This window comes from Scleropages formosus, chromosome 22 (assembly GCF_900964775.1).
Source record: "Scleropages formosus chromosome 22, fSclFor1.1, whole genome shotgun sequence".
Taxonomy (NCBI): Eukaryota; Metazoa; Chordata; class Actinopteri; order Osteoglossiformes; family Osteoglossidae; genus Scleropages; species Scleropages formosus.
In genome coordinates, this window is record NC_041827.1 from 13237356 (window position 1) to 13260085 (window position 22730).

Genomic DNA, 22730 nt, shown 5'->3' on the forward strand with positions numbered 1-22730 from the left:
TTAAGGTTACCCTGTGTGGAGTTTAAACTTCACTGCACCTGAGCACAGACAATGGATCCAAGAGACATGTCAATATCCAGCACCACTCACTATATTATCACACTGTGAATGTGTGATATGAACTTCCCTAGTACTAAATTACCCTAAAAAAAAAAAAAAAACAAGCCAGCAGCAAATTGAAAATAAATAAAAACCAGGTGAAACCATTTTCATCTAACATTTCCACTCTCCATGACAATTCAATCTAGTTTTGCTCTGTAGACTCTCAACTTTACTGTGCAAAAAGTCACAATATTACAAGATAACAAATCACAAACCAAGTAAGGCAGTTACTAAAGAAGACTGATTTTCAAACAATGGCTTTAATTAAAGGTGTTGAGGATAATTTGTCATTTGTTTTATTTAATTTGGGTATGTTCCTGTACTGGGTTTCAAACAACACTTCATTAATTTAGAAGATGCTTTTCTCCCAAGTGAAGTACATCTGAGATTAAATAAAACTGCTGGTCAATTTTGTGTGTGTGTGTGTGTGTATATATATATGTATTATATATAAAATGAGTAAAACCTAATGCCATACTATCCCTAATGGACATTCCATGCAAGATATTTTTCTTTCAATAATTTTAAATCTATGAAAGGTTAGATTTCCCTTATGATCCGAGAGTGAGATCAGGTTAATGAACAATTAAAACTTCTTTATAGCCTTTTTATCATCTTTACCAAGGGTGCCAATAATTCTGGAGGGAACTGCACAGACAGCTCCAGGTAGGAGGGGAAATGCTACTGGTTCCATAATGAGTGGAAGATAAGATCAACACTGCTCCTTTATTGCATTTAATGGTGCATTTCCTACTGGTGAATATTCATACTGGCATCAGAATAACCATGAATAGAACACACATTCAGATTAAAAAGTAATAATTAAATAAAACGCTGCCATCATAGATGCCTTTGTCCCTCACCCTTGTCTCTTGAGAAAAGCAGCAATGTGCGGTCCCAGGTTGTGCTGCCGAAGCAGCACACCAGTTTCATACCACACTGCTTCTCAAGATACTGTGTGGCATGCTTCGCCATGTCCCCCTGGATCTTCAGCTCTCTGAAGTGCTCAAAGTCCTGGCGGCCCAGCTTGCGCATACGCCGCGCTGCTGACCGATAACACTTCCACGGCTGGACCTCCAGAAGTAAGCGGTGGCAGAGGGAGGCCAAGCGGGACAAGAGCTCTAGCAGCGCAGCATCTCCATGGTTCAAATGCACCCACATGGTGACTGCAAGGCACACGCACAGGTCAAAGGTCGAGCGGCCGAAAGAACCGAGGTAGCCTTCCAGCTGCGTCCTAAAAGTGGAGTCTTGGGTGATGTCAAGAGGGATGAAGGAAATTGTTTCAGGGAAAGGGTTTGACCGCACTGCCCGCAGAATCAGGTCCTCATCCAGGTCACAGCCCAAGAGGTGAAGTCTTCCGTGTGTCTCGGAGCCACTGGACCGGTCCACCTGCAGGTGCTTGTACAAGGCAACGGTGAGGTCCTGTTCAACGAGACAAGTTTTCCTTCATGTACCACCTGGGAATACTGCGAGCACCTGTGCCAGGAGCACATAAAATATAATTTGTACCTTAAAATTTCCATAACAAGCAGTCAACTGAGAGGGAAGAGAAACACATGACAAGAGCAGTAACGTCCGTTCGAAACATGCGATGTCGAGCAAAATAAATGATCGAAATACGATCCTTTGGGCGATTTCTTGCGTGAATCTCGGCTGCGCCACGGCAGCGTGCCCCCTCTTGCACCACGGATCGCCCACAAAGTCTTGAAAACTTGGTTTATCGTTCACTTACTGCAAATGATGCTTTACGGATGACTCGGCAGAGAGGGCTACGGAAAGATCAGTAGCTGGACATTATGACAAGTGCTTCCTTACCTAGTGCTGTATTCCTCACTTGGACAGATGACATTTTCTTCATGTTAAGAGGCAGAAGTTTTGCATGTTCGCTCGGGGAAAAAAAATCTTTTTTGCTGCTCAGGCCAGGGGGTCATCATTTGTTTTTCCCATTTAATTTAAGAGTTCCAAATTAGAACTCACCGGTAGAACTTGTTACGTGACCTCCTCAGAGTCAGACTGACAGACAGAGCTCTTTTTGTTTGTTTTAGTGCTGAAAAGACACATTCGGACCGCAGGGTCGTACCACGGTGGAAAACACGTGTTTACTGGCCTCTCGGCGTCCGAAATCTCACAGGAAACACTGACTACTCACCCCTGAATTACAGCCGACGTCCAGCACCAGGACGACCTCGCCATCATCATGTTCGCCGCCGTGTGGCGGTGCCACGTCCTGCAGTAGCGTGCGCGGGATCAGCCTCAGCCGGTTCTCCGGAGGATTGAACGTGTAGTAGTTGATAAAGTTGCCGTGGCGCGCGGCGCCGGGCTCTCGCGCCGTCTCGAGGAGGTCCACATCGCAGCCAGAAGCCGCCATGGCTGTCCGAGCGCGCGACCGGAAGTCGCAGCGTGGGAACCGTGACGGAAGTCGGAGAGCGTCGTCGGTTCTGCGCGCACATGGATGGAGTTGAGCTGTGGACTGGAGTTGTTTCTTCTACACGCAAAAGAAGCGGATGTTCCCATTGTAACAACGGCGAAATAAATTCATTACTAGTGACTGCTGATGAATGTGACGCTCTGTGGTATACAATAGAAAACACATCTTCAGTACTGACTTAAAGTGGGGGAAAAAAACTTAAATTACCTTTTAACAGATGTATATTTATTAGCGAAAAGCATCTGGCCCGTACGGGGATCGAACCCGCGACCTTGGCGTTATTAGCACCACGCTCTAACCAACTGAGCTAACCGGCCTCCCATGGAAAAGACACAAATGAGTTTAAATTGTAGTCCCCACAGCTATGCTCTATAAAATTATTGCTTTTATTATTGCAACTACTGCAAAAATTCTGGCTTTTAAATTTATAACTGTCTTTGTCAACAGTTAAATGTTGTCAGTCTTGTGTGTCTAATTATCCGAACCATGTATCTAGAGTCTCTAGATGGCTGCATACTTCGGTTCTTAATTTGAAGTACATAAAATACGCACACTGTCAAAAACTTGACTTTTTTTGTTGCGACTCGACTGACTTAGTTTGACTTGACTTTTCGTTGAGATTGAAAAACTGGAAAAAAAAAACTAATATACAGGCAGTAAGTAAGAAGAAAAAATCTCCTACGTGCGGGCAGAAAACGATTTTACACATCTCTTCCAATAGCTTACTCTGCTTTAACGGAGACTACAAATAAAAGCTAATATGATGCATACTTACATTTTAAAGACTAGTATTAATATAGCTTGTCTCTGCGTAATGTCAGTATACTGTATTTCTGAACAAATTATCAATTAATTATTATACAAAGCACTACTGACATTCGAAAATGCATCCGACAAGCGCGTTTCATAAGAACGATTGTCCCGATACACCACCCGTAGTTCCGTACTATTTACTTCCGTGTTATGTAGGCCATCTTGGCTCTTCGATTTCCGGACAACTTTTACTTTGACATTGGTTCTATTAACGACAACCTTCGCTTCTTCTGATCTGAAAGGTAATTTTTCAGTAAAAAAAATAAATGACTGGTCAGTATTTCCTATTAAAGAATACTCGTTAGCTGTGGTTAACCGACCAGATCGTGTTTAGATCCTGTGGTGGAAGTAGTTAGTTGCTCTCTCGTTCTGTGAAGCGCCAGTCACAGACTCAGATTTTAGTCTAAAATTACACTCAGTTCTTATTACGTTGCAAGAGAACAGCGTTTGCATTTAAACCAGTTTGGAGAAATTAGTTGAATTGTTTTAATAATTTATGTAAAGATTCCGTTGTGTGTTCTTTGGATGACTGACTGAGTTGTCAAGTTGTTGTTGCCCTTTAATATTAGGCTGATGACAAGGTTAAGGATGTCTGCTAAATAAGAATTTCATCGCTTATAAATTCTCTCTGCACCATTGTTAGGTTATATTGTATAGGATATGTTATTTCTTTAGCTCATGTTTTTCTCCAAGATGGGGGGGCGGAATCAAACCTGCAAACTTTGGGTCTAAGGCCAGTAACTCTAACCACTATGCTACCAGCTGTCCTCAATAATATATATAAAAATTTTTTTTTTTTTTTTTTTTTACTGGCATATTTTATTTAGGTTAAGTATTTTGCTCATTGGTACTACAGCTGGAGGTGAGACTTGAACCAATGATCATTAGGTCCAAAGGCTGCAGCACTAACCACTATGCTTCCAGTTGGGGCTGGATTTTTATATGCTCTTTAAGTGCAGTGCAGCATCCTGTTAGTAAAGTTTCCTGTCAAATTGTTAACCTTGTTTTTGATTTTGGACTTTGCAGGGTCATCACCATGGTGTCTGGGAAGAGACTGGCGGATGTGGGATACCGGGTCTTCTCGGGATCGATGATGCTGCTGACTCTCTACGGGGGTTACTTGTGTGTCATGCGAGGATACCGCTACGTGCAGCGCCAAAAGGAGCTGCAGGCTGCGGCGGAGAGACAAACCCAATCAGACTGAAACTTACCTGCTGCTTTCACCCGCATAAGAAGTTGTGGAAATGTATATTTCTTTGTAAGAACTGATTACAGTATCACTGATACTTTCTGAAATAACCCGGTGGCTTCAAATAAGTAAAAAGGGAAGACTTTTTGTAATTATTTCCCCCTTCATCAAAGTGGATATGTCCACCTGGTGATGGATGATTAGGAGCCGTGCCCTGAAATCACTGGATGCAATTAAACCGTATCAAACATCCTGTATGTATAAAATTGTCAATGTTACAATGGTGTAATCCAAAAGGTTTGTTGTGGTTAAATTTTTACCACGTCTTAAGACTGTCATCTATATATTGTGGGTCTGAAGTTGTAATGCATATATTTATATAGACATAGTACACTTATTTTCTACCTTTTAATATTTTGGATATGAGAAAGGGCAAGTTGTATTGTAATTAGAAGATAGCTTTTGAAAACATGCTGAAATGATTTAAATGAAAGACTGAATTCAGGAACTTGGTTTGGAGCAGAGGGAGAACACAGACCAGCAGACTCCCGGGATATCAAAGACTAGTTCGGTCACTGCACCATGAGGCAGAAGATGGAAGATGTACACATCCATCAGAGGATAAGGGATGATTCATTAGAAAATCAGTAAGTCTACAGATTGAGACAATACCAGTAAACATTTTAATAAACTTGTTTGTGTCAAAAAATCATGACCAACAGCACAAACAAAAACAAACTGAATAATTAAAGGAAAAATACTCAAGTACATTTTATCAATAAAATAACTGGGAAAAAAAACTTCAACTTCAGTAAAACGTGAAGTGAGGAAACAGCTGATTCATGTTTCATTTTAGAAAAAGTCCTTCCTTTTTGGTTTTCAAAGCTGTTTTAACCAGTGTCCACACCCATGTTATTTGTCCACCCACATTAGACTCCATAAAACTTTCAGTCCTGAAACTGCTACGCGTGAGGGGTGGTTTTCGATCGTCTAGGAGGAGGAGAGACATTGAGTACAAGGACCAACATCTTCGTGATGTTCAATCCAGGGACCCATTTTGAAGGTGTCTACGTTGCCTGCCTGTCTCAGAAGTGGTCTTGTACCCATGCTCCTGTAGCAGAGTGACCGTTTGTTCCGTTCTCACCCTTGGGTGATGTGGCACTCTTGTTACTGTCCTTGGAGGATTCAGTTTCCTCCTCTGAGCTGCTCTCTATGTCACTGCGGTCATCCTTAGATACCTGGAACAAAGGTGGAGCAGTCTTTCGTGAGTATTACTTGTCCGATGCTAGAGAATCATGTGAGAATGAAGTCATTTAGTTTGTCAAAGCGAAGTACAAAATGATTCAATACCGCAAGGTCTTGTACAACCTGGAACACAATGTAAAAGATTTATACTGCTATGGAATTCGACTCAAAAATATTTTAATCAATTCCAATAGCTTGTTTTTATCTGTAGTTGTCACCCTTCGTGTTTATAAATACAAAGTGTGTTTTTGACCACTGTCTTCTAGCAAAAGAATGTTCACTGGCTGTGTGAAATTTATTAAAACCTTAAAATAGAGGAGTTTTAAATCCTATCCTAAACCCTTATGACAAGCTTGAAACTTTTGATAAGTGTTTTTTGTTTTTCTTGAAATATTACAAATGACAATTGAATACTTGTTAAAAGATGGAACTTGTTTGTGTGTTCTCTGTAGGAAACTCTTTTCTATAAATGTATAGGACTCTGGGGCAGTGTTGCTAGGACACTCCAACTAGCGCTTCACAAACACATCCTATACCCTGGTCCCAGTTAGTTGAGCCACGAGGTGGAGCTACAGAGGCAGTGGCCTCCAGCTTTGTCTGCTTCATTTGGGATGAATGGAGAAGTAAGCACTGTGCAGCGAAAGGGGAACCTCGGCACACATTTACGTGTGTCTGAAAAGACATAGTGAGGACAGAGAACGCAAACTTACAGCACTGCAAAGGCCAGAAGTAAACACTACTCTCCACAAGACAGAGATACTGTGAGCTAAGAGAAGGAACAAGGGAGGGAGGAGGAGATCTCTCAGGTGGGAGACAGTCCTTGCCCCACCTGAGAAAAGGGAAACAAGCCTACTCTGCAGAGAGAAAGAATGAGAGGGAGAGAGCGACAGTTACACCACTAGAGCAAGAAAAGAAACAGCAGTACGAAGGAAGCAAAGTAGACTGGATTCTAAGCATAAAACATTACTCTTGTTTTTGTAAGACAATATGACTTAATCACAGCCTGGATCAAAAAAAAAAAAAAAAAAAAAAAAAAATCAATCAGATGAATACAATCTGACCGGAACCTGGACACATTTTCTTTGTAGCCGACGAAAAACGTATCATGCAAACCGATCAATCGTTAAAAAATGGGGTTTGTAACTAACGATGGATACACGCAGCCATGGCACTCGTGAACGTGAGCATACGCACCTTTCCGCGTAGCATGGCTTTGAAGGCAATGCGGGCAATGAAGTAGGACCAGATGATGTGAAGGACCTGCAGTACGAGCAGCAACCCGTTGAAGAGCCACCAGGACGGGAAAGGCCCGATGATCGTCCAGCTCTCAAAAAGGGTGCTGTTGAGGACCCTGTGGCCAGAAGCCCCCACACACACACACACACACACACACACACACACACACACACACACACATCAGTATTACATTCTCTTTTTGGAAAGACTTCATTTCACCTCACTTACATCCTTATTGACCTTCAGTGATCACCAAAAACATCTGTAACTTATGCTTCAATTAACAGCTTTGGGTATTCAGTTAAGAATCTAGAATCTAAAATCATTACATTGATTAGTTCGCTTCAAGGGCTACGATAAGTGTTTTCCTAGGATGTTAACTACACCAGCGTGTTCTCCCCATGTCTGTGTGGGATTCCTCTGGGTGTTCCAGTTTCTTCCATCACTCCAAAGACGTGTGTTCCAGGTGAACTGGAGATGGAGTCTGGTGCCAGACTTGTGTGTATGACTGCCCTGCAATGGACTGGCGCACTCTCCGCGGTGTACCCCGTCTCACACCCTATGCTTCCAGGATTGGCCCCCTGAATTGGAGGAGTGGTTGATGAAAATGGGGGCACAATTTACTAACCCTAACTGCAGACTAACAAAAACCACATTGCACACAATGCCTCATATTTTAACTATGTTGTGATGAAGTAGCACATCGAGATTACTTTAGCTACTGTACGGTAAAATTAATCCAGTACATACATGGAGGATACATTTATCATCTGACTTCATTACTGTAAAACACTTTCAAATATCCCGACACTCGACAGCTACCTATCATCACGGCATCCGTTTAGTTGTTTTAAGTAATTAGCATCCACCCAGAGTAAATAAATAAATGAAGGAGCCGGGGAGGATGTGCTGTAGCTCGGGTTAACGGTGTTCTTGTGCGATATCTCCTGTGACCAGACACCCACCCCCCGTGTTCAGATGGATTTCAGCCGGTAGGAAAAGCATCATCTCCCACACCAAACCCAGACACTGAGTACGACTGCTCGGGTTACTGCTACCCCAGGAGGCAGAGGGGGTGGATCTCTCCCTCTCTGTAACGGGACAGGTCTTCCCAAAAAAAAATTATGGTAAATAAGTAAAATTGATGTGCATCCCTTCTCTCCCATTTACCCAAGTACCTGCTCTTACCAAAATGGGTAAATGATGAGCCGTGTGCTGAAGAAGACCACGCCAAACAGCACAAACAAGGAGTCGCACACACGCTGATACTTGGCATAGTTGGCCAGCTTGGCAGCCTGAAAAGCACCAGAGAGCTGCTATGAGCTCCAATAGGTATTTCATCTGATACAGCTTTAGTGACACTTTACTACATGTGAAAATTAGATGTTTATTAAAGCAGTTCAAACTATTTAGAAGAACTGCTTGCCTTAAGAAATGATGCTCCAGCCTTTCCAGGATAGCGTAACCTAACCTTCTACCCCATGATCACTTACCTCGAGTAGGAAGTCTGAGACATCGTGCACACACATGACCAGACTGCCCACTCGCACCATGTTGTTGACGTATGAGAAGCTGACCAGGCTAACCGTAGCCAGGTGATGGATGAACATGAGGAGGAAATCCTGCCATGAGAAGTGGAAAACATTTAGGCCAGCACATGATTATTGTTACTCTAAGCAAGGGCAACGCCTTTCAACGGTTACATTGCACTCTTTGGTCACCCTTGCTGGTAGTTCACAGAAGTGGTATACAAGTATGCATGTGTTTTAGAAAATGTTGTGCATACAAAGAGTTCTGCATGAAATCACCAAAAATACAGGGGGAGAGAAAAAAAAAAGAAATCAACCAACCATATTTAGTATCAATGACACATGGGTGTTTTCCTCTTAAACAGAAAGTGAACAATGACGGATGAATATAAATTCATGCCCTGTGATGGACTGGTGTCCCAGCCAAAGTATCTTGAAGAGACTTTTGCCCTGTGCTGTCAGAATAGGCACTGGACCATGGTGACTCTCACTTGGACAACCAGTTGCCGTGCAAGTGAGAGAAAATGTCTTTGGAAAAATGAAGTTAATCACTCTTTTTCTTCTCTGCCATGAACAAATGCTTAATTTCTCATACTCAATGTGATATGGGCAATAACCTTTCTTATTTACCATTTTCCATTGCCATGAAGCCTGGTATACACTTGACAAGATGCCAGTCCACGATAAAACAACTGGGCCATATTATTTTTACAACCAACCAAGCAATTTCGATAACCGCTTCTCGTGAGCGGGGTCGCAGTGAGCCGGAGCCTATTCCAGAGACACTGGGAGCAAGCCTAAAGGGGCACACCTTGGATGGGTCACCAGTTCATCGCAGGGCTACAACTAGTCACCGAGGCACACAACCGGGCAAAGGTAGCGGAGCAATAGCAGGGCAGGCACCTTGCTCAAGGGCACCACAGCCGGAGATTGAACCGGCAACCTTTGGAGCCAAACGCGGCTGTTTCAGCCATGACGCCACCTATTTTTACAACTTAAAAGTATAATATTAATAGCTGCCATTTCTACACATGTTCTCTTTAATTTATATGATGATTTAAAGTCAATTTATAAAATTCAAAAATCGTAAGTAATTTAACTTCGAGACCTTGGTTTGTGAGCAGTGTATAATGGGTCTTCAATGTGTCCGTCATGTGATACATAACACTCAATCTGAATTGCATTAGCAGCTTCATTGCTTCACAACACTAAATTCCCTAAAATGAAGCTTCCTCTACAAGAGGGAGGACTTGGTTTATGTGCTAAGAAAGAACGAGAGAGAGAGAGAGAGAGAGAGAGAGAGAGAGAGAGCCCCAGCCCCTCTAACCCAGGCCTTGCATTCTCCTAATCCTAATTATTCTATTAGTCAACATCCAAGTATCACATGACAGCTCCCCATTCACCGCAGAGCAAGCTGCTTCCTCCTTTTCATAAGAAATGGCTCACAAGAGGACGAAGCAGTTGCGACGTCAGTTAGGCAACATGTAGAAAATTATCTGAATGTTGGGTTAGCTGAACAGCGGCAATGTGGTGAAGCCCCAAGCAGTGTTTTCTCTAGAGATGTGAACGTGGCTACTAATCTCACCTTTCTCTTGATGTCAGTGAACTGGGAGAACATGAGGGACCAGTAGAAGGCCAGCTCAGTCACGTAGTAGTAGTACAGTCCTGGGGAGAGCAGCTGGGGGGGAGAGTGGAGGGAAAGAGGGTTCTTGAGTGAATTCTGCTAAATGTTTACAAAAATGGCACGTGTCATCACACTGATTATATCCATCTACATTCTGATTGTGTCACAGCTTTTGTTATTTCAAGGTTCAGCACCAAGCTGAATGCATTGCGACATCGTGCGCAGTTCATCTCGCCTCTAAAATGGACACAGCCGTCTTTCTTTTGTGTTAAACACAGGTACACCTCACCTGAAAAGGGTAGTTGTACCAGCACTGTCGTGTGTCCCACATCCAGGGAGACTGGAGGGCAGGAAGAAAATGTGAGCGTGTAATCTGGGCACTAAATCAACCTCAAGCACCTGTTAATTCCTCCATGGGAAATATAAAGTTCTGTAATTACTGCCTGGGGCTGGTTTCTGCTCTGGGCACTGGCAGAAAAGCACCTCTTAGTTTCATCTCATTAACAATTTTTATCTGGCTTCAGCCAATGTCTTTTTTAGACTACGGAAAGTTAGACCCTGAATTCATTTTATTATAAGTGCAAAGCCACTGTGGGTCAACTTCTGATCAGAACAGATGAGCAGAAACACTTTCTCCTTTCTAGAATCTTAACAACAACAAGTTCATTCACATTGCAGAAGTGGCACAGCGAGTAGCGCTGCTGCTTCGTAGCACCAGAGTGGTCCAAGATAACGTTGGTTCAATCCCTGCTCAGTCTGTGTGGAGTTTGCGCAATTTTCCCCGTGTCTGCATGGGAAAGTGTGCTCTGGTTTCCTCCCACAGTTCAAACACATGCAGTTCATGGGCATTGGTGACTCTAAACTGCCTTCACTGTGTGAATGGGTGAGTGACTGCATGTGGCTACCATGCAATGGACTGGCATCCCATCCAGGGTATACACAACTCAATCTTGTGCCCAGTTCTTCTGGGATAGGCTGTGGATCACTGTGACCCTGCTCAAGACAAATGGCTGAAATTGTGTGGATTAATGGATGGAAATTCCCTCAGGCTACAAGTGCAGCAGGATCAAACTTGTCTTTGGACTGTGGGAGGAAACCCATGCAAACACGGGGAGGACATGCAAACTCCAAACAGAGCGAGCAGGGATTAAGCACACATTGTTTCGCACCACCCAGCTGCTGTAAGACAGCAGCGCTATCCGCTGCGCCACCATGCCCGCTTTCGTCTCTAGTCTTGTGCAGATGGCTAATAGTCCCACTGTGTCTTCCCTATCCTTCCTGCAGACAAACATTCCACTCACCTGCCACAGAAAGTGAAACCCATAGGTAAATATGAACAGATAAAATGTAAACCTCCACCTGAAAGCAAATGAAAAGAAACGTTGCAGGAGTTAGGGACAGACTACAAGTACGATAAACACAAAAAAGGAGACTGACGGATCTCCCTTCACTTGAAGTGCACAAAATCCATACCAGTGTGGAATTTAAAAACAAACGAAGCATCTGATAAACGTTTGTCAGTTTCGCTGCGTAACTGCCAGTGTGGCCAAAGGCAGACAAGCAGACACAGGCAAACAAACGGAAATCATGAGATGTGTGGCTCTTCACGCGTGCCAGGTATGAAGGAGCTGCACCCCCCCACCCCCAAATGCACACCAGACATACAGGCTGGCAAAATGTCAAGCAGGAACAAGACAAAGTAAAAGGCACCCATGACCCAGGTGGCTGCTGCGTTACAGAGAATCATGTCTGCGGCTCTTTCCTACCTTCGACTGTTCCGTTACTCACAGAGGATGGTAAAACGTCTTTTCGCTTTCACACTTCTAACACCGGTGGACATCAGACTTGAAAATCTTTGATAAACTATTCAAAATCCATGCCCTCTTTCTGTTGATCTCTTTTAAAATTCTGGAAATTCTTATTTTGAATTACTCTCCGGTAAAAGTGTTGTTTTAAAAAAAAAAAAAAAAAAAAAAGAAGAAAAAAGTAACGTGAAAAAGAAATGGCAATCCAAGGCAAGCCCACAGCAACGAACAGCACTTAACTGTACTGTCAAACAGGCCAGCACAAGTGGGGAGAAGCATACATGCATTCACAAAGTCAAACCAAAATAAGGAAGATGGAACCTCGGGAACTACTGACACCTACATGCTTTCACAGAACTTTGTGAGGGTGCTGGGCTTGTCCTGGTTTCGCCGATGCCGGAACCAGCGCTGCAACTTCCTCACTTCCCAGTCCAGCTGCTTGGACAGGCCGTCCAAGCGTCGGGGATCTGGGCTCTACACCGTGGGAGAAGTGCCAGTCAAGCAGATACACAGAGACAGAAGGAGAATGTGCAAGTATAGACAGGCGCTGGAAAAGGGCGATGAGGGGGAACAGCGATACAAAGACGGGGAATTACAAAACAGGAAACAACCGAACAGCTGCAGATCTCTTCAACGCAGGAGAGGCGAAGGTTTCTGCTCAGCCGTCTGCCGGCGTACCTTTGTGATGGATGTAAACACTTTCTCGAGCACGGCGTTCGGCTGGGCTCTCCGGCTCCCCTCGGCCTGGATCCGCAGCATGTGGGCGCACGGCCGCGCGATCAGTCTGTCCGCACAGGGAAAGCGCACATTCAACACGCGAGTGGTGGCCCTTTTAACATTACAGTGCCACCATGGACCCCCGCCACCACCAGCCACATGGCTTTTAGCAACAGCACTTTCTTCTTTCAAACGTGAACGTGCGTGCAGTCAAGGATCCACATGCAGTATTTTTAACTTCAGTGGTTTGCGAGTGGTGAAAAGGCAGCATCACAACTGAGAAGTGGGCAAACTCTCTCTGCAGTCAATACAGAGTCAATATGTCTTCTAAACAGCTGGTGACAGGTGCGCGTTTCGGTCGTTTTTGTGAGCTTGTTAACGTTATTGGAGTCTAAGGCAAAGATAATGATGAAACTGCTATTCCTACACAAGGCCCTTGCTCAGATTACATCTGTGGGACACATGCTCATCTCAACAGCTATGGATTAAAACCGGCTCTGCTTGGTGTTCTCCACTCCGCACTCGGGAAAAAAAGTACAAAAATATATGTACGCTAAAAAAAAAAAAAAGCTTTCATGATGCTCTGTTGAACTGTAACAGAAGAACAGGACAGAACTAGAGGACAAATCGCACAATGACGACAGACCATAATGGTAAAACAAACCCCCTATTCTCCTGCAAAGATAGACATTGGGTCAAGTAACTTCAGTTTTTAATCAGAATCAGAACGAGCTTTATTGCCAAGTATGTTCACACATACAAGGAATTTGTCTTGGTGACAGAAACTTCCACAGCACAGACAGAATGACAATGACAAGACACTGAGGTGGTAATAATATAATTACTACTGAGTGTGTGCCAGTTTACATCAGCAGCAGTGATATGATAGTATTTCAGGGCGATGCAGTTAAAGCAAGATGGTGTAAATTGTACAGTCCATGCAAAGTTATATTCTTACCAACACCCTGCCTGTCTGTCTACACCAAAAGACAAACGTGCTAAATGCTCTATGCCCTGCAAGTGCAACGTCAGGCTTTCTGGCATATTGAATAAAAGGTATGATTCTGCAGGTAAGGAGAAATGTATGATAGCTATTAGGTGGTCGCAGGTTCCATTCCCACCTTCAGCTGTAGTACCCCAGAACAAGGCACTTAGTCCCAAATTACTCCAGTATACCAATTACCCAGCTGTATAAACAGGTGAATAACTGCAAGAAGCTTAACACTGTAAGTTACTTTGGAGAAAAGCATCAGCTAAATGAATAAATGTAAATGTAGGTCAGCGATACAACACCATCCTGGAACATTGTTAAAGAAAAGATGCCGATTCATATCTTAAAGAAGCGCCTGTAATCCGGATTTCTTCAATGAAAACTGCCCATCAAGTTCGCTGGGGGGAAAGAGAGACATTCAGTACAAGTGAAAATTATGAGTGCAGCTTGGTAACACTCGTGAGACAAGCTGGACAGAAGCGTCCGTCTCTGGGAACTGCTGCAGAAGAGCTGGGAAGACATTAACCAAATTGCCTTTAAAAAAAAAAAATAAAAATAATAGTTTGCAGGAAGTACACTAAGAGCTTGTCACTGATAAGTGTACAATAAGTGCAGGGGCAGCAGAAGCTAGTTTACTTATTAGAAATACCAGTTTTGGACTTGGGTGGTCGTAGGTTCAAATCCCACCTCCTGCTGTAGTACCCTTCAGCAAGGTAATTACCCTGAATTGATGCAGTAAAATTTACCCAGCTGTATAAATGGGTAGTTAATTGTACGTAGATGTCACAGAGAGTTTCGTTTCCATGGTAAAAATGCACTTATACACATACCAATTTTATATATACTATATATAGACAACATTCAATTAAAAAAAGAAAAAAAAGATAAATAAAACCCAGCCCAGATTTTACAGAAGAGAGCTCATTATGTACAGCGTGTGCAAAACAGCACGATCCGGGGGAGTAAACATGTGAGCCACAGAGAGCATGTGCGAGACCTGACATGGGGATGTGTCAAGTCGCCAGTTAACCTTTCTCCCCAGAAGTCATCCCCTCACAGAGGAGTCACTCTTGTGCAAGGGCTCCCCTAGCAACACGACCAAAGATCAACGTGACAATAATAAATACCCACATAGACGCACATGCCCACATGTTTATGCTACGCAGTGCAAAGACTGCTAAAATGTATTCATAAAACTATAAGGCAAACAGAAGCACAGGTGGGACTGACAAGCTCACCAACTCACCCTATAAAATCAGTCCTTATCACAAAATGTTTTGGGTTAAACTTTAATGTGGGGTTATTTGAATGCGTAATTCGAGCCAACCTAGATGGGAAGCGTCGTTTTTTTTTTTTTTTTTTTTAAACTAGACCACAGTTGTATTTTGAGGTGGGGTTATGGGTGGAATTAGCACAGCTCTATTTCGAAACAGTCTTTCACTGCACTGCAAATTGTGTGCCTTGTCAGTATTCAAAGACCTTTCTTTCAGATAACACGAAGAGTTGACTTTCTCAACGTAACTGAATCGTATCTTACAATAAGAGAATCTCAAACATAACTCGTACGGGAATTCCGATCAAATATTAAACGGGTCCGGTGAATCGCAAACCAGGGGGCTGGACAACACAGCTTGGTTTGTGGCCTAACCCACAGCGCACGCCAACTGCGCTATTTTTATACTCGATTGCCTTCGTTGTCCGTTTTCATGGAAATCTTCACGTGAGAGCAGCATCACCTCACACACAAAACACCAAATGGGAAGATCCCCACCCCAGTATATCAAATGCACATGTACCTCCTTTCATTCAACCAAAATCAATGCAATCCAGTTACAAAAGTAGGCCTACTGGGCTTTCAGATGGAAAAGAAAGGTCCTTACACCACATTTTATAACAGCCGCACAATCATATACCACAGTATTTACATTCACTGTGCAGGATAAGGAAAACCTTTCAAAACAGGATATTCAGGCATGACAATTTCTGCAATGCTAAAGAACTAGAACTCATGTAAAAGAGTGGCCTGGGGCAGGCGTGCAAACAATGGCACTGCAGGAATTTTAATCCAACCAGCTCCTTTGCATTGAACACAGTGGCAACACTGCTCTCAAAAAAGAAACCAACAAGGTAAAGGAACCAAACAACAAAACGTGAAACAGAAGAGAACAGTATCTGAAACAGTAGTGTAATGAATGAATTTTCTGACTAGCTCTCAGTTTTTTGCTACATGCAAACCTAAATCTTGGCAGTTCACAGCTTTCTCCTCCTCCCAATTTGCTGAAACTAATGCCTTCAAACTGCAGCTAATGCTCTTAAATGCTATGAAGAATTTTTATGGTGGCCTTCATTTATTCAACAAGCAACTCCAAATGGGCTAAACCAAGTGAGTGCTGTCTCACAAAAAAAAAAGCACAATGTAATATACATGAACGACCCCTGCAGTGACGCAAACAGGTTCAAAATTTTCAATACTATTTTTCTCAAGTGTGCAGAAACACAAATTCATAGACGTGAATTTGTAGGAAGCACAAGGTAGTATGGGGTGAGCGATGAGGACGACATTATGATGCTGTATGATGCTCCTTGAGAACTGATGACTGGCCAGCTGTCAGCAAGACACTTGACAGTCTGACCACAGCAGCATGTTTCCAGCCAGAGCGCGATAACTTCTGCAGCTCGCTGAAGCCCTCGTGATGCACCTTCCAAAACAGACAATACAATTAAGTTTACATGTCTGGGTTCTGTGACTGAAAAATCCAAAATGAGTGATTTTCCTGCCCATTTATTTCATGGCTTCTGTGGGTAAACTTTTTTTCCTGTTCAATAACAAAGTGTAAAACTGTTTAAATAAACAGTTACTATTCAAACATCGACTGCGTGACTGTGAGTCTTGCTGTTACTTTGGAGATTTGCTCATACTCTGGAGTCATATTATGAAAGTAGGAAACATGGAACATGTTACACATTTCACTTGAACTTTGCCAGTTATATGATTAACAGAGGCAGATCCTCACACTGGCAGTTTGAAAGTAAAATAGCACGATCTTCTGTAAATCCTTGCTGTCCTACAGGAATGTTGCCCTTCATTAGTCATACTACGTATATCTTAACCATCCCCATCGACTGGTTTGGAGCAAGAAAAACTAGTAATGCACTCGCTGCACACCAGTTGTCACTTAACTGACATCTGTCCTTAGAAAGCAAACAACCAAGCTTAAGATATTACCATTTCTTCTTCAAAATTTTTCTTCAATATTCTTGAAAGCTCACAATCACAAGCACGCTCTTGCAGCAATGTAGGAAACCTACTGGCTAGTAAATACAGCACAGGTTTTAAACGCCACATAAGTATAAAATGAATAAAATTAACTGAAAATTGTGATTCACCTTCTGTCAAACCCAAGACTAGTAAAGAAACCACTTGAAAATGATGAATGCATTCCATAAGACCCAAGGCCATATTTTTGCACCAGCAAGAAAAAGAAGAGTGCCTTTTTCATGTGTCATTGCTCTTCCCTGGAATCATCACTGTCCAGCCAGTACTTTGGGGTAACTCATGTGAAAAGAAAAAAAAAAAAAAAATAAAAATACTTGGAAGGAATCTAAGACATTGATCCCAGGAATGGTAGATGCACAGCTTTGAAAGGGGTAAAAGTAAAACCTACTCTCATTGTATCTATTTTCTAAACTTGACACTAAAGTTTGCCTTACAATCATCTCCCCAGTTTCCCCCATTTTTCCCCCAAACAAAGTGAAACGTGATTCTTTCATAAATAAAATGATAGCTAATGAAAAGGCTTCAGCACAGTGCTTGTTTAGCTGATAGCAGTGAAAACTGGTGAATCAGAAAATCTGGGAAATCTGTGAGGAAATGATGTCACACAAATAGGAAATTATGGCTATTAAAGAAAAGCAGTGAAAGCTAATACAGGGATTTGGTGGCTAGCCAGGTGTGTAGGATATACTTTATTGCAGCATACAAAAAAGCTGTTCAGTCCACAAGACATGTCTATAAAATTACAAATTTTACAGCAAACTCATTTTACAAAATGTTTGCTCTATCCTCTGGTTCAAGTTTCCAACAATCAAGTTATTTTATTGTCGTTTAACCACCTCTGAAAACCTCTAATTAAAAATGTTAATAGCGCAGATTAAAGCCATTGATTCCTTAATCCAAAACAAACAGTGAAACTAAATCTGGATGGTCCATCAGACAATAAACCACCATCCATGATCAAACATTTCTTCCAATGACAACAAAGGCTGCTGAGTGATATTCCTCTCTAGTCAACAGCAAAGCACACGCTACAACATTAAGGGTCATGCAATGCTGAAATATGGAGAAAAAGCTAATAAAAACAAACTGTCATGCTAAACCAAAGGGGATGCAACCACTATCTGTGAAGAGTTAGAGCTCAGTAGGCTGCTAGAAGACTAACCTTACTGAAGCGCGCGCGCGCGCACACACACACAAGTTGAAACCACTTGCCCGAAGTAGGTTCACGGTGAACCAGAGCCTAACCCGGCAACACAGGGCACAAGGCTGGAGGGGCAGGGGACACACCCCGGATGGGACACCAGTCCATCACAAGGCACCCCAAGCAGGGTTTGAACACCAGACCTGCCACAAAGCGGGACCCAGCCAAGCTCGCTGCGCCACCATGCCGCCCCTACTGAAGTACAAGTTTTCAACTATAACTATAAAAAAGTTAGCAACACAGTACAAAACAAAAAGCAGACACGTGCATGCATTTTTTAGCCACAAGATTTTAAATATTGTATACACTTCTCTGTAGCGTGGCACGCTCAGATATTCCAAATATTAACACACCGATATTAAATAGCCCTAAATAAGGGACATGACAGCTTTCTTACAAGGACATAAGGCAGGCCTAGATAAAGCAGCTGGCATACCTTCTCTGTGGGAAATACAGCTGTGGGAGAACAGCTTCACACAAGACTGTTTCCACTCTTGGTTCTAAAGGAAATACAGTGTGATCACAATCATAACGCAGGCACATAAACAGAAAGGGTGAGACATGTCCCATGCTACAAACAAATACTGGCAAAATGTAAATGACGATGCGGTGGAGCGGCAGGTTCAGCCGGTGCCCGCTGCGTGGCAGGTCTGGGGTTTTGAGCCCTGCTTGGGGTGCCTTGCGGCGGACTGGCGTCCCGTCCAGGGTGTGTCCCTCCCCCTTCGGCCTGGCACCCTGCGTTGCCAGGTTGGGTTCCGGCTCGCCGCGACCCCGCTCGGGACAAGCGATTGTAGACATTGGTTGACTGGTTATAAATGAACATCCTGGCATACAACTGGTTGTGTGTTTACAGCCCTCTTGCACTTACGAACAGCGTTGAGCTCAAAAAAGTAGAGAAAATGATTTCAGGTTTCCGTCGCCTGCTGTGATTATCCCCTGTTGAGTAACGACCTCTACTGTGTAACATTTAATACAAAAAAAAAATTCTCAGATATTTGTTAACCTATCATAGAGAGATGGTTTCATGGATGGATGGTGCTTTTTTAAAAAGCAATTTACAGCAATTCTGGAGGAAATATTAGGACACACAGTTCAGATCCTGGCTGAGCAGCACTTGATGTCAAGGCAAAGGTGTTCATTTTATCAATGCAAGTTCTTAAAATCTGCCTCCTTGTCCGTCTTCTTCTTCTGGGTCTTACACCAAACGTTAACTTTTCTCCTGCAGTCATCTACCATGTGAAACAAATCAAATTGTCCAAGCCGTCCTTGAAAACAATGGAATTTAAACGATTTACAAAACATGGACGAAAACCGATTAGTGGTTTTGTGAAGCCTTGGGTCTTGGTGAAATCAGACTGAACTCTTTACTTAACAGGTTAGCTTGGTAGGTCTGAGGTAGATTTGTGGTGAATCAGGCAGTCCACAGACACCCGCCTCAGTTTTCATCACATCAGTCTCTAAGAATCTGATTCCTCCATCTTACTCACTTGCCTAAGCCTCCATTCCACTGTTTAAATGTCAGCTTCTGTTCGCTTAAATGAGGCACAACACACCTCAAAAAACTGAACGCTAAAAAAACTTCATGGTTACTGTGTGCTTATTATCGCATCACCACAAGACACGAGTGGGCTTTTACACTCATCCACATCCTAAGATTTAGCTAACACACCAAATACACGGCCAAGCGTAATGACTTTTATAACGTTTATTGGTCGTTTTGTGGAGAGGGTTTCATGAGACGTTTACAGAAAAGGATTTTTAAGTGAAAATGTGAGCCTGAGGCGAATCACGACGCCTCGCGCCGCCTCACACATCATCGACATCACACGGGTCTAAACTGTTGAGTCCCGAACTTTACAGTGATGTTACAAAAGCAGGAGGGACCGGAAGATGCCATTCGGATAAAAGCATCGTCACGGGGTCCGCGAGTTCCGCGTCGAGGCGGTGGCGCCCCGGGCGCGTGTTAAGCGAACCGCTCCAGCAGCTGCAGGCGCTAGCCGTGCCCGCGATGCTGGGGACGCGCTGACATCACTTCTGCTCCGCTCCACTTCACTTCACTCACGCGCGAGCGAGCGAGTTCACGAGAAGTGCCGCAAAGTTCTAAATTCGATACCACATACTATTACGGGAGGTTAGTTACTTTTTATACTCTTCGGAGGGGATTATTACTTACCTAGTAATACTACTAGTCAAAAACTTTGATAATATGTCGGGAAATAAAACGCGGAACGGTAGCCGGTTAGCTAAGATTAGACTCAGTTAATATTATCATCTGGGTGGATTAACGCCCTTCTTCGACTCGAGCGCTGCTGAAAACTCAGCTCGATACGTACCTCTCGAACAGTATCCGTACAGCGAATATGAACAAAGCCAGCGGTAGGGCAGCCAGCAAGTGTCCCGCTTTGGGGTACTCCGCTCCCGGCGCCGGGTCCGCCAGGTCCGCCCAGGTCACATTGTGGGGAAGCCAGAACCGCTCGTTCCAGAACCAGGCTGCCAGAGTGGCCATATTGGGCTCAAAGGAAGAGCGAGCGCAGCAGGCAGCACCAGGGGTAAAAAACCAAAGAGACAAGACTCGGAATCGCCGCCCACTTCACTTCTTTCGCTCTGCGGATGGGCAGAGGTGTTTCTTGGGCTGAGTTGAGGAAGTGGATTGCCCCACCCCCGCAGCGATCATCACAAACCCTCCCCGCCGCGGTCCCCGGTCCGGGCGAGGCGGCCGAACGCGGGGTGCAGCGGGACTCGGTGTGGCCCGGCCCTCCGCCCTGCCCCCTGGGACTCAGTATCCGTCACACCGAGCGCACTCCCTTTGCTCCGCACACATGAAGTGAAAAAACTGTTGGAACAAGGGCCGCTGACTGAGGCGTTATTGCTAGTTTAGTCAGTGTCGAGTGTTTCCTGGTCGTCATGTTACACTGCGGGGTGAGTCACCGTGTAGTTCAGTACCGCGGACCACGGTCCAAAACGCAAAAGACCAAGAGCTGCGCTAATCCTCCTTAGGCGAACCTGTCCAACCCGGTACACACACAATGAATGTACCGACGACATCGCCGCGCGGAAGAGAGGATTAGCGTAGCCTTCAATTCCCACAATGCCCCCGTGGGAAGGCACGAGACCCGGCTCTTGTAAGCAGCTCGCGAGCGGTTGTAATACCCTGTATATAACGAACTCCTTTAAACTTTGTCTAACGTTTGATAGTAATTTCATACGGAAAGTGGTTTGGCATTTAAGACTTTACCGGCAGTGTCGTTTAGTCTTAAAATTCTACAAATTATTAAGAAAAAAAAGTGTCGAAGGCTGACATGAAATTTGCCAGGAGTCCAGTTACCTTATAAAGGACGATCGCGCTGCTGCAAATGTTTTGACACGCCCAACGAAGGCCTTATTAGGGTTTTACTACAGTAAGGAGATCGATGGTATTGGAGTAACTGGGATTCCAAGCCCAACATACAGCACTGGTGTCCTTTTTTAATAAACGTTTGCGGAGATCTGGATCATCTGAACGGTATTATATACTATAGTATTATGGACCAGTGATCAGAATCGAGTCCAAGTGCAGACCCCGCCAGTGGCCTTTTAACAAACAAGTTTGTTCGATTTTTAAAGAAAGTGCCTAAAAGGAATATTTTCCCCATGAAGAACACAAAAAAAACTTTACATGGATAAACTTGGAATGTAATGCTGAATATGACAGGACTATTACAATAATGAGAATACTGTTGGCGGCCCAATGGGGGAAGCGGCACTGCAAAACATCACAGTTAATATTCGAATAAAATGTAAAGAACCCAAAAGAGCTGGAACACGAGAAGTGCAAAGGAAAAGGGCTGAGAACGGTTCCGTTGACAAGAGCGCCTCTAGTGGCCACCAGTTGTCACTTCACACACGGTGGGCAGTGAACGTTTTTATCAGTCAGTGTATGTTTCACTTTTGATCCGCAAAATGCTGATGTATTTGTTCCCGTTAATATACACTGCTCAAAAAAATTAAAGGAACACTTTGAAAACATTGCAGAAAAAAAATCATGCCGGATATCTATACTGATATGGACTGGGTAATGTGTTAGGAACAAAAGGATGCCACATGGTTTGATGGAAATGAAAATTATCAACCTACAGAGGGCTGAATTCAAGGACACCCCGAAAATCAAAGTGAAAAAATGATGCGGCAGGCTAGCCCATTTTGCTGAAATTTCATTGCAGCAACTCAAAATGGTCTTCAGTAGTTTGTATGGCCCCCACGTGCTTGTATGCATGCCTGACGTCGGGGCATATGCTCCTAATGAGACGACGGAGGGTGTCCTGGGGTATTCCCTCCCAGATCTGGACCAGGGCATCACTGAGCTCCTGGACAGTCTGAGGTGCAACCTGGCGGCGTTGGATGGACCGAAACATAATGTCCCAGAGGTGTTCTATTGGATTTAGGTCAGGCGAGCATGGGGACCATTCACACACACACACACACACACACACACACACACACACACACACACACACACACTTTCCGAACCGCTTGCCCCATATGGGGTCACGGGGAACCAGAGCCAACCCGGCAACACAGGGCGTAAGGCCGGAGG

The 22730-nt window shown here is 43.8% G+C and overlaps 3 protein-coding genes and 1 non-coding gene across 5 annotated transcripts; 1 reads left to right on the forward strand and 3 right to left on the reverse strand.

The window, feature by feature from the left end:
* Positions 1–508: 508 nt before the first annotated feature.
* On the reverse strand, positions 509–2576 carry bcdin3d (BCDIN3 domain containing). Its single transcript, XM_018746930.1, has 2 exons — positions 2252–2576; positions 509–1524 (listed from the first exon to the last, which is right to left on the reverse strand). Exons 1-2 carry the CDS (start codon positions 2468–2470, stop codon positions 943–945), a joined length of 801 nt encoding a protein of 266 aa, XP_018602446.1. The 5' UTR covers positions 2471–2576; the 3' UTR covers positions 509–942.
* Positions 2577–2773: 197 nt separating this feature from the next.
* Positions 2774–2847, reverse strand: trnai-aau (transfer RNA isoleucine (anticodon AAU)). Its single transcript has one exon. It is a non-coding gene; the product is annotated as a tRNA-Ile (tRNA).
* A 1524-nt stretch (positions 2848–4371) lies between these two features.
* cox14 (cytochrome c oxidase assembly factor COX14) lies at positions 4372–5108 on the forward strand. The gene has a single exon (XM_018747086.2). The coding sequence runs from the start codon at positions 4380–4382 to the stop codon at positions 4545–4547; it is 168 nt and encodes a 55-aa protein (XP_018602602.1). The 5' UTR covers positions 4372–4379; the 3' UTR covers positions 4548–5108.
* An 84-nt stretch (positions 5109–5192) lies between these two features.
* cers5 (ceramide synthase 5) lies at positions 5193–22128 on the reverse strand. Of its 2 annotated transcripts, XM_018747063.2 has the most exons (11): positions 20491–22128; positions 12650–12755; positions 12315–12445; positions 11468–11525; positions 10456–10506; positions 10128–10220; positions 8507–8635; positions 8202–8308; positions 6972–7128; positions 6488–6631; positions 5193–5770 (listed from the first exon to the last, which is right to left on the reverse strand). In XM_018747063.2, the coding sequence occupies exons 1-11, from the start codon at positions 20661–20663 to the stop codon at positions 5618–5620; spliced, it is 1302 nt and encodes a 433-aa protein (XP_018602579.1). In that variant the 5' UTR covers positions 20664–22128; the 3' UTR covers positions 5193–5617. The 2 variants fall into 2 exon arrangements, with proteins under 2 accessions (XP_018602579.1, XP_018602590.1); XM_018747074.2 differs by lacking the exon at positions 6488–6631 and having other exon boundaries at positions 20491–22123.
* Between the last annotated feature and the right edge of the window lie 602 nt (positions 22129–22730).

What these genes read in the sequence shown, in the direction of transcription:
- bcdin3d (XM_018746930.1), bottom strand. Translation starts at nt 2,470, where the DNA reads ATGGCGGCTTCTGGCTGCGATGTGGACCTCCTCGAGACGGCGCGAGAG. An exon ending in ACGTCGGCTGTAATTCAGGG is followed by an intron (nt 1,525 to 2,251) that starts GTGAGTAGTCAG and finishes CTCGTTGAACAG; the next exon opens with GACCTCACCGTTGCCTTGTA.
- cox14 (XM_018747086.2), top strand. Translation starts at nt 4,380, where the DNA reads ATGGTGTCTGGGAAGAGACTGGCGGATGTGGGATACCGGGTCTTCTCG.
- cers5 (XM_018747063.2), bottom strand. Translation starts at nt 20,663, where the DNA reads ATGGCCACTCTGGCAGCCTGGTTCTGGAACGAGCGGTTCTGGCTTCCC. An exon ending in ACAAAGTTCTGTGAAAGCAT is followed by an intron (nt 11,526 to 12,314) that starts GTAGGTGTCAGT and finishes ATTTGCTTTCAG; the next exon opens with GTGGAGGTTTACATTTTATC. An exon ending in CTCATCATTTACCCATTTTG is followed by an intron (nt 7,129 to 8,201) that starts GTAAGAGCAGGT and finishes TTCTGGCCACAG; the next exon opens with GGTCCTCAACAGCACCCTTT.